General features: G+C 36.7%; 1 protein-coding gene across 2 annotated transcripts in view; it reads right to left on the minus strand.

The window, feature by feature from the left end:
• RALGAPA2 (Ral GTPase activating protein catalytic subunit alpha 2) overlaps nt 1–12299 on the minus strand; it is a 205968-nt gene that overhangs the window by 20069 nt on the left and 173600 nt on the right. For both annotated transcript variants that reach the window (XM_070747006.1, XM_070747005.1), the window contains exon 38: nt 3632–3753. In XM_070747006.1, coding sequence (XP_070603107.1) covers nt 3632–3753 — 122 coding nt within the window. The remainder of the gene's footprint in view (nt 1–3631; nt 3754–12299) is intronic.

The following is a 12299-nucleotide window of genomic DNA, read 5'->3' on the forward strand; positions in this document are numbered from 1 at the left end:
ATAAAAGTCCCTAAGCTTGGAATGGTGGCTCCCTGGGTGTATGCGCGGAACAATGAGTCCCACATAATTTGCCTTTTGCTGTTTGTGGGGAGTTGCTTCTCCCTAAATCCGGGCAAGATTGTCAGCTTCCAGCTTGGATGCAGGTGAATACCCCAGCTCAGAATGGTGTGTGTGCGTGCACGTGAAATGATGACTCCTCATTAGCCTGCCTTTTGCCTTGGTGAGGGGGGCTGTGGAAAACGAGGTGAGGAAACCTTCAAAGAAGGAGTGGGAACTTTTGCCTTTCTTAAGTCGGGCCAGCTTTGGAAACCAAGCTGAAGGCTCAGGCTTGCAGTGAGTTCTGGTGGCATGTTGGCCCAGGGTGAGGTGTCCTGCTATGAGGTGGCAGGGGCAAGTTGTCATAAGCCTCTTGAAAGTAGCCCATATTGAACTGTATAGCCCACTGAAATATCAGGATTTTCCTCTAGGAAATCTGTTACAACATTTGTATATCATAATATGTTTTATAAAATTTGTCAAATTTCAATTCCAAGGGAATAATGGACCCTTTGATTACATACTGCAATTTAGCCTATTTGAGGCATCTTGGTTAAAAAGGTTTTACATTATAGTGTGCCACTTCACCTTGTTAAAGATTACAGACATGAAGGTTTTAGTAATGTATGGATAGAGATGCTGTTGGTAAGGAGACTGAACTCAGAGACTGAGATAATTCCTGATTTGATGAGTTTGCACTCTTCCTGTAAGTACAAGTTTATCATTTGGGGCCACTCTAACCTTGCAACTTCTACCTCCTCCCCTTTTTCTCTTTCTATTTTTTAATTCTCTCTATTGCATTTTTTAATGTACTTTTGTAGTATTTCAAGTTTACCAAACTTGTTTTGTTTTAGTTCCTTTTTTCCCCCTCATCAACATGTCTAAAACACATATGTCCATATTCATTCATATACATACTGCCCCCTCAGTAATAACACAATGTAGATTAATATAATGTTATTTAGATTAGGGCATACATCTTTATTGGAAAATAAATACCTTGATATATGTTTTTTCCTTAATTTCTAAATTTCATTTTCAATGTTTTACTTAATTTTGAAAAAGTAAAATAGTCATAATATGTGTAATATTAATATCCACAACTATAATGAGTAAAAAACTGACTTTCTCTTATCTGCATACTTTATTCTAAGGCACATAACTGAATATTAAGAATCTAAGTGTATATTAAATAAACATCACTGTATTGAAATAATATATTTCATTTAATTTGAATCATGTACTTTCAACATTTACTCTCTATTATTTTTGTCAGTCAATATATTTATATATATATTTATTAGATTTGTATGCCGCCCTTCTCCGAATCTTCAACTCTATATTAATCAAGGCATTCCATTATTCAATTTAATCCAACAGAAGTTTATTATATCTTTTTTTGAATCAACGATTGTAAAATAACCTTTCATTATTCACATTCATGCAATTTCAGTAACCTGTTGAAGAGCAGACACCTCGTCTGACATCTGCCTAGCCCTGAGTCTACGGAGAGGGGTGGCATACAAATCTAATGAATAAAATAAACAAATAAAACTGTGTGGACCTTCCCAAATTTTGTCCATTCTAGCACTTGTACTCTTTCAACCAAAATTCTATCACACACACTCCTAGCTACACTTAATAGGTTTCTGTAGCTTTTGCATTTTTTCTAATATAAGGGAATAAAGCATGGTCGCATCATATTTGATCTTAGCCAAGAGGCTGAGGACCACCAATGACATGCCATAAATAAATCATGTCCATATTTTAAATTTTTCCCAATTACATCACCTATACTGCAGTCTTACCATTAAGCATGTTGAATGTCCTCTCACTGTATTTAACAATGCTGGTTGAAAGGAGAGAGATTTTATTGGCTCGTTGATTTGAATTTTATGATATTTGCTGCCCTCTATTTAAACTGACTAATTAACTTTCATATCTAAATTGCTGGGAATGTTTTCTCTCCCTTCATTACATGTATGAATCCCAGAATAGCCAAATAGAATTATGTATAAATCACATTTATGTGATTTGTATACCCATTTCAGCTAGATGCAAGCTGAATCACAGTTCTCTTCTCTAATCTAGGTACACGGTTTTATAAAATTTAACTTTCATGAATAGATTTTGATAATGTATTATTTTAAATCATTCTGCTACTATTGTTATATAATCAGTTCAGTTGTTCACAATGCTTAAATAATAAATTGTTCTATAAAATTATGAAACTCTTTCATAAAACAATGACAAATAATCTGTATTTGGTAGAATATATAAATAATATATACAAATCAATTCACAGCTGCAGATTTTAATAGAGAAAAGATTAATCAAAGCTTTATTTATAAGCTTGCCTAGTGTTGTTTAGTATTCCAGTTCAACAAAGATCAATAGAGGCCGTTCCCATCTCTTGACGCCTCTCCAGGAAACAGAGGTGTGATTATGTAAATAGCACTAGTTCCTCTATACTTCTGCCAGCTTGCTTATCTCCAAAGCCTTCTGCCTGCTGCCATTGGCGACCAATACAGTATGTCCATCTATCCCATATCTCTTAACAAAGCTCGAGAAGTACAGCCAGTCATGTTAACCCGTGATGCATGTCTGGTTTTATTTGTAAAGTGATTCATTTCAATACTCTAATCTCTGTCGTATTTAGTTCATATATAAAAAATAGCTGATCAGTTAGAATAAGAAAGAAAACAGATGCACCCAGACATTAACTGATGCTAGGGATAATCCATTGACTTAACAATGCAACACAGCATTGCAATATAATTAGGAAATGTCAGTGTCAGAAGATGGACATGGACTATACGGAATAAAGGAATGTTCTTCTAGAAAGGCACCTGGTTGGTTTGCTATTCTTCTAAATAATAAATTTAAAATAAAGCAATTATGTTTTAAACATTACACAATTATTAAATAAATTAATCTCATAATAAAAACAGGGTTGGAATAAATCAAACATCTAAGCACTGATATTACCTGACAAAACATTGTATTTATCTTGCACTCTCCTAGCCTAATCTCCATTTAACATTACTAGCAATGGCTCCTACTGCGAGGGAGTATTTTTTTTATAAGAATGCACTGATTCACAAATAGCTTTTGCACAACATATTCTCAGCTCAGCAAGAAGTCTACACTCTTGAATGAACCAGAACACATTAGTGAGAGAAAGTTCATTAACCTTGCTAGATTCGGAGGGTTAACAGGGTACTGAAAAAAAACCCTGAGTGAAAAGCTCTATTGCAAAACAAATTAAAATGAATGTCATCATTCCTTTTGATATTCATTAGCTAATTCACAGGGAAAGTGGTTTTTTTTTTTTAAAAAATTGCAGCTATTTATCAGTGAAAAACAGGTGCACACCTGCTGTTCAAGTCGTTCTTAGTGATGATGATTCCGTTTCCCCCAAAATAAGACATCCCCTGATAATAAGCCCAATCAGGCTTTTGAGTGCATGGCAATAAGGCCAAGTGTTTATTTCAGGGTTAAAAAAATATATAAGGTAGGGTCTTATTTTCGGGGAAACACAAGTAATAACAATAATAGTAACTGTAGTACTAATAAATACAATACTGAGACTTACCGCATCCATTACAGGAATAACTGGGAGAGGGAGAGAAAACCTGAGCAGCAAAATCTTCAAATGACAGTAGTTCTTTATGATTCCGGATTATTTCATCAAGATATATTGCTCTTTCCTCATAACTGTTGGAAATAGGCTAAGGAAATACATTCTGTTATCAAGCCTTAACTATTCAACTTTGTATTTAATACATAATATACAGAAAGAATTGTACCACAGTTGCTATGGTAAATTTCCAACGCCACAGAATTAATTAATATTTAGACTTTTTCACATACATGTAATATTTTCAACACTAAGAAAATTATAGTATTAAAAACACTGATTTTCAAATTAAATGCAATGGGTCTTCATCAGTGATAAATTGATAAATTAAAATTATATAATAATGAGGAAAAGTGTTATAGTAGATATATAATGCACACATACTGTACCTTAATATGAATATAGACATGCATATATATTTGAGATATTATGGCAGGAAAAGAATTAGAAATGTTAATTACTTTATTTAAAATAACGATATACAGTATATAGCTATCAATTATATTCTTAAGACATGCTAATGTTTCATGCCAGAGAATTTCCAGAAAGACTGGCAATTTCTGGAGCTAGTCAAAATTTAAAAATAGAACATGTGTACACTTTAGTCTTAAGCATTCAAAATTAAAGATGTTGCCTTTAATTAAAAATCAGCAACCTGGAACACACATTATATAAATGCAAAATCCAAACTCAGTCACCAAATAAAGCTAACAAGCATAACAAGCAGAAGCAACTTTCCAGCTGTCTTAACAGGACCCCTGCTTGTGATACCTTTTCATAGGGAAGACAGCAAATCTCTCTCTTTGTGCCCAGTTTCTAATTTCTTTGATGATGAGCATAGTATTTTGGACATATTTAGTGCAGACAAATTTATCTTATATTAGATTGTATGACTTCAGTGGTCAGTCATTATGTGGCCAATCAATAATCATATATATTATTTTTCAATTTGAAAATAGGTTTTCTGTTGTATCCAATTTTTTTTAATATGAGAAAATTGCTTACTTTTATAAGACTCCTTCAGGGACTGGAACAAATGGTAAATCCTTTACTTCACTCTTATCTGTGTATTTGTTCCTCCTTAATATTTTACAAATGTGTTACTTACATAGCAAAATTCACTTTAAAAATACAACAGAAGCAACTTGTAATAAATCATTTCTAAAAGGACAAATAACTTCTTTCTTGGTCATTATTATTGAAATCAACTAAAAACAAAATAAGGTCAACATGGTTTTTAAGGATTTTTTCTTTAAAACCCTGTGTGTCCTTATTGTGCAGTGACAGAAACTAACAGGGTATATCACACTACATACTTGTTTATTTTTATCCCATTCCTCTGTTTTATTTATATCCCATTCCTAGGTATAGTTAGCTATGCGTTTCTGTTATACACTGAATTGCTGATGACTCGATGCCAAACTTCCTAGGAGAGAGAGCCATACGCCTAGAACCTATTCTAAAGGGACTGATGGATGCCATTCACTTCTCATTATGAACATGCTTATTCTGCCTGGTGCTTGGCTGTTGCTAGGGATCGCAATTCCACACTGACACAGCAAGTGCTGGTCCTGAACAGCAGGATGTTAGGCCTGAGTGGCCGTCTGGTGCACAGACTTTCTGACACTAAGCTGGCACGTGCTGGCGCAGCAGGGGGAAGCCAAGGCGTGACAAATTACTGAAAGAGCTAAGCTAAACTTATGGTTGAAAACCACCTGAGCCTGTGGACCTCTGTGGGCTTGCCATCTCTTCTCAATTCCTTTCCCCCTCGCCCTTTAAGTCCATGGTCTGCATGTGGCCTCACTTTTGTGGAAGCAGTTAAAATAAACTTCGTTTCTGGGCTATTTCTATAAACATAATTAATAAATGGAGAAGACATAACAATTTGTGGGGGGAGGGGGGAGATACATTGTATATCGGAAAGTCTGATTAGCCAATTATTTTAAACAATGAAATCGATAATAGTACTTCAGAGGATAAACATTCACCCAAAAGTAACTGCCAATGATTAGCAGCAACATTTGGAAATTATTATAGATTTGCAAAATAATATCCTCTCCCCCACCCTAGACATACACTGCGATAAGCAAAGATCCCCTTCAATGGAGCTAATCTCATAATACCGCCAAGCACTATTCCAAGTACAGTGGTACCTCTACCTAAGAACGCCTCTACTTCAGAACTTTTCTAGATAAGAACCGTGTGTTCAAGGGTTTTTTGCTTTTTCTTAAGAACCATTTTCTACTTAAGAACCCGAGTCCGAAAAAATTTCCCAGGAAATTTGAGAGCGGCACGAAGGCCTGGCCAGTTTCCTGCCATTCCCCCTGAGTTTCTCTCTCTGGCGCATTGTATGGGAGGCAGCCTCACACTGGGTGTATGGGAGGCGCGTGCTCCTCCTCGCCGCCTCAGAGTCCCTCTTTTTTTAAAAAAAGCCTTAAAGTTTGGGATTTTTTAAAATTCCCCTCACCTCACCTTCTTCCTTCGGCAGCGACTGTTCTCCTCTTCTTCCTCCTCCTCTTCCCACCCAAATTCCAAGTTTTTATTTCTTTCCTAATGGGTTTGCACTCATTATTTGCTTTCACATTGATTCCTATGGGAAAAACTGCTTCTTACAAACTTTTCTACCCTCAAAATGATGCTATAGAGCACTGCACACCAAGACAACTAGACAGAAGAACAGTTTTTTCCATAATGCTATCACTAATGCTAAGCAAATAATTCCCTCACCACTGTCAAACTATTCACTAAGGCTGCATTACTATTACTATTCGTCTTCTCATCATTCCTATCACCCATCTCCTCCCACTTATGACTGTAACCTGTTGCTTATAACCTTACAATTTTATTATTATTATTATTATTATTATTATTATTATTATTATTATTATTATTATTATTATTATTATATTTGTATGCCGCCCCTCTCCGAAGATGGGGCGGCTCACAACAGTGATAAAAAAATATACAATAACAAATCTAAATAACAATTTAACATTAAAAGCCTAAAAACCCCATTATTTAAAAAGCATACACACAAACATACCATACATAAAACTACATAGGCAAGGGGAGATGTTTTAGTTCCCCCATGCCTGATAGCAGAGATGGGTTTTAAGAAGTTTATGAAAGGCAAGGAGGGTGGGGGCAGTCCTAATCTCTGGGGGAGCTGGTTCCAGAGGGTGGGGCCGCCACAGAGAAGGCTCTTCCCTTGGGTCCCGCCAGCCGACATTGTTTAGTCACAGGACCCAGCGAAGGCCAACTCTGTGGGACCTAACTAGCCGCTGGGATTCATGCGGCAGAAGGCGATCTCGCAGATATTCTGGTCCAGTGCCATGAAGGGCTTTATAGGTCATAACCAACATTTTGAATTGTGACCGGAAACTGATCAGCAACCAATGCAGACTGTGGAGTGTTGGTGTAACATGGGCATACCTAGGGAAGCCCATGATTGCTCTCGCAGCTGCATTCTGCACGATCTGAAGTTTCCGGACACTCTTCAAAGATAGCCCCATGTAGAGAACATTACAGTAGTCGAACCTCGAAGTGATGAGGGCATGAGTGACTGTGAACAGTGACTCCTGGTCCAGGTAGGGCTGCAACTGGTGCACCAGGCGAACCTGGGCAAACGCCCCCCTCGCCACACCTGAAAGATGTTTCTCTAATGTGAGCTGTGGATCAAGGAGGATGCCCAAGTTGCAGACCCTCTCTGAGGGGGTCAGTAATTCCCCCCCCAGGGTGATGGATGGAAAGATGGAATTGTCCTTGGGAGGCAAAACCCACAGGCACTCCGTCTTATCAGGGTTGAGTTGGAGTCTGTTGACACCCATCCAGACCCCAACAGCCTCCAGACACCGGCACATCATTTCCACTGCTTCGTTGACTGGACATGGGGTGGAGATGTATCATTGGCATAGTGATGATACCTCACCCCATGTCTTTGGATGATCTCACCCAGCGGTTTCATTTAGATATTAAATAGCAGGGGGGAGAGGACTGACCCCTGATTGTTTCCTGATTGGTTATTTGTAGCCAATGACAATCATTAAGTGTTGTACCTCATGATTCTTGACCAATGTATCTTTTCTTTTATGTACACTGAGAACATATGCAACAGACAAATTCCTTGGCCAATAAATAATTCTCTTCTATTCTATTAACTTTCACCACACTAAATTCTGTTCTGCCTAGGCAATTTCAAAATCTACTAAGATCAGCTAAGTATTTCCAATGGTAAATTGTATGAATAATAATAAAGATAATATATTTTAAAAGTTTCCTTAAGTGTAATATGGGAAAATTTTCTAATTACATAGTAATTAGGGAATAAATTTAAATCAGTATTTCCTGCATATTGAAATGGTAAGAATGTAAAAAAAAAAATCTACATTCACTAGCAGTGAAGCCAACAAATTTTAAAATTCCTATTTATTTTTTATCCTATTTTTAGATAATTCATAGTATTCTTAGTTTATTCTAGATGACATAATCACTAGCTTTTAAGTAAGATATAGCATAATAAAGCTTAGCTTACTTTCATTTTAATTAAGTTAACGAATGTTAAAAATTTAAGGAATGTAAGATTTCAGTGATTTGGGCCAAGAATTTAAGGATCCTCATAAAATTATACCCAATTTGACTAAAATATTTTTTGAGTGCAAATCATGCATAATGATTTAGAACTGGGTGCAGGATGGATGCTACATGGCCAGGCGTGTCTTTTAGTTATCTAAAAACTGTACTTTGAAATCACTACCTATCTTTTGGACTCACATCCTTTCTGATTATTAAAAGCTGTTAAAACAATTATCTGTGTCAGGGATAGAGAACTTTTTTTGGCCATGTTTTTAGTTGCATTCACATGTGTGTAACATCCTAGGAGCTACGTGCTAGGAATGATTAGTATCTAAGCAACGTTCTGAGTGGCCCTTTCTTTCTCTGTCAGCATTAGCTATTCACCATTTCCCTGGTATTATTTGCTGTCTGCCAGGAAAAGAAGCGGAGGGGCTCAATCATAGGAGTTTTCTGAAACAAAAATGGGCAACCTTATTTAGCTACTGCAGCTGCATAGTTGACAGATTGATGACAGTACACATGTATGTGCATCTTTTCCACTCTCACTCAATTCACCACAGCATTGCGCTCTCTCCCCAACAATCTTGATAAGAGGCATTAGGAGGAAGTGGGGACAGTTATGCATTTCTGATTTATTAGGTGCATAATCTATGTTTTGTTTGGAAGTCAAGGCAGTCAACACCTTAAATCGCTGCACCATGCTCCACTGGTTCTCAGTGGTGAATAAGGAAGAATCCTCCTTTCAGGTAGCTGACATCATGTTGTAAGAAACCAGTGATTATAAGTCGGAGAGCTGGAAACAGGGTGAAATTCTTTTTTATTGTTCTGTGAACGTTTGCTCAAAATATTCTGAATTCCCATATCAAAAGCAATAGAAATCAGTATTCCTGCATAAGGATACAATGTGGGGAAGCAACAAGTGTCCCCCTAACATCCCATTTAACATTTCCTGCTGTCAATAGCAATCAAAAATAGAAAATGAATGATCTATTATTTACTGGCAGTTATATTGTGCCAGATTGTAATAGTATTTTTAATGTTTTGAAAAGAAGATTGACACAAATAGAATGGGTTATTAATGTTAACATAATACACATCATGTATTACTGTATACAACTGTGAAGTTTTTGCTTTACTGTTTTGTTTACCATATTATGCAGCATCTGCCCTGGGCACCATGGCAGTGGTTTTTCCAAAACAACACTACTAATACCATATTATATGATAGCTGCAACATTCAAAATATGAGCACAAGTTATACATTTGTAACTGTAATATTATTCATATTTTGCTGTAGGAAACTAGTGCTTTTTCTGAAGGTTTTTTCTGGGGAGTAAGAAAATACTGCTAGTGATTAGCAGTACTGTGGCTGCAAACCCTCATTACTGTTATCTATGAATATGAGTAGTTTTTCAAAAATCACTTCAGGTAATTTAAATTTTACAAGCATATTACCTGCAAACCCAGTAACTTCCATAAAGTTTCTCAATGATTGTGCTCAGATAACTTAGTTAACCAATTTTCTGTATTTGTGCAATACAGTACTCTGAATGATAAACAGCTTTCAACACACTTTCTGAGATGCCTTGGGAATCAGGCGCCATGTAGAAGTAAGGATCCCCGCTACCTGGAACTACCTGAAAATGCAATGCACAGAGCATGTGGGTGGGCCTACATTTGGAGTATAAGACACACCCAGATTTTCACCCTCTTTTTTGGGGGGGGGGAAATGTGCGTCTTATTCTCTGAAAAATACGGTAATATCCCACCTGTAAATAGTGCCCTCAGTAGAAGATACTATAGGTAAGATAGTCATGGAACTAAAAGAAGACAACTTCTGTACCTGGGATGAGGAACAAAAAAAAAGAGGAACAAATATTTACATGTGAGCATACTCAGGAATCTGTGGATAACCTTATAAATAAACAAGGATTTCTATTTTATAATTTTTAGTAATACTAGTGGCATGGTAGAATAGTGAGTTCCCCTCTCTACCAATTATATTGCTGAAATAATGAAAACACGGATGATAGGTAACAAAAATGCAAGCTTTTGTTTTGCCTTTGTTCTTCTATGGAACATTTGTATACTCCATTCAGTTAAAACAGTATAGCTTTTGAACTAGGGCTCTGTTTGATGGGATTTGTGGCTGCTCCAACAAAGTTGATCCTGTGATCCACAAGATTGCCCACTACTGATAAATGGTTAAGACTGCTGTCCTTCTCATGGTAACATAACAAATAGATAATTACTAAAATAGCATGGGCCTCTCTAATCTTTACCAAGCAGATATTGATTCTCAATTAGGGCTTGAAAGGATTCCATTGTTGAGGAAGAGGGGCGGGGTCTGATAGCCGCAGCAGCGGTGCCATTCCCTCTCTCTTGGGAATGGCCCCAAATTCCCATTGCCTGGGGGTTCTGGTCCTTTTGGACCAGACTGGATTCCTCCTGTAGGGAGGGTGACGCATGGGACACTGTCAGCGGCCTGACAGGGGCCAGCATGCCCCGCCATGCGAACTGGCCAGTCTCGCACCGGCTGTGGTGAAGCCAGACAGGCAGCCATGCCTGAGCCGACACAGCTGCGGAGACAATGCGATGCCGGGATGGAAGCCGAATGGTTACATCTGGAAAGAGCTGGAGGAGTTACTTGCAGAGAAAGGAAGGGATATCCAACTGTTTAGTGGTGAGTTGAGAGTGCCTGAAAGGGATTTTGGACTTTCGTTTTTCGATTGGTTTGTGGACGGAGCTAAAACTGCCGGAGATTGAAGAAAGCAGCTATCTGTGCAAGGCGGCATTCAGCGAAAGCTTTGAAAAGTAGCAAATTGCCCATCATTAGATTTTTAAAAACTATTTAATTGGTTTTCTTTTAAACTTGCCTTTTGGAATCTGGAACCTTGAATTCCTGTCGTGGAAGCTATATTTTTCTTTTTTTATATAAACAAAGAGGAACGTAAAATACCGGAAGAAGACGACACCAAAAACCGGAAAGAGTTGGAAAAGAGCTATACGGAAAAGAGTTGGAAAATTTGTTATCTATCGCCATCGTATGGCTGGAGGAAATATAGCAGCTTGTTATTTGCTTAAAGACATTTGGCTTTCACACGAACTGGCTATGAGAAGGTGGATTAGGTATCGCATGGAAGGAAGAAAATATTCAAGATGAAATTGACTGAACTGAACTGATTTGACCTGATTTGATCTGATTGGACTGCTGGATTTGATTGAAAACACATTGGACAACATAATTCGAAATTAAACACTTTTAAGAAAATCCAGAAGACATTAAAAGTTACCAGCACCATAAAGAAGAGGAAGAGGATAGTTTTTTTTCTTTTTTTCTCACAAAGTTATAAATTATAAAAAGAAATGAGTATGCATAATGAATTGGAATTATTAATATTTTAATCTTATTGAAGCTTATTAATGGAATATATATATATATTATACATATATAAATATATAAGCAAGAGATATAAAATGTTAAAATGGAAGAACTATACAAGGGGAGAAAATGTAATGGTTTATGAATGAGAAAATTGAAAATAGTTATGATTATTATGCTTAATATGGATGAGATAATTGAAAATGGCTATGATTATTTCTGGATGATTATTATTTTGGATTTTTTCTCTCTTTTCTTTTCTGTTCTTTTTTCTTTTTCTTCTGATTGATTGAATTATAAATTGATTATCTGATTTATGTTGATAAATAAAATAGGAGGAAGGGGGAAAAGGGAAGAGAGATATAATATCAGGAGTAGGATTAATATGGGATAATAATTAGTATTAATTATGTTAGGCATCATATGGAAAGACAGATGAAACAAGGAAGAGCTAAATTCGCCTTTCGTAAGCTCCTTAAAACCCACCTCTGTCGTCAGGCATGGGGGAACTGAGATATCCTTTCCCCCTAGGCCTATACAATTTATATATGGTATGTTTGTGTGTGTGCTTGTTTGGTTTTTAATAAGGGTTTTTTAGTTATTTTAAATATTAGATTTGTTATATGCTGTTTTTATTATTGTTGTTAGCCGCCCCGAGTCTACGGAGAG

Source organism: Erythrolamprus reginae, chromosome 3, assembly GCF_031021105.1.
Source record: "Erythrolamprus reginae isolate rEryReg1 chromosome 3, rEryReg1.hap1, whole genome shotgun sequence".
Lineage (NCBI taxonomy): Eukaryota > Metazoa > Chordata > Lepidosauria > Squamata > Dipsadidae > Erythrolamprus > Erythrolamprus reginae.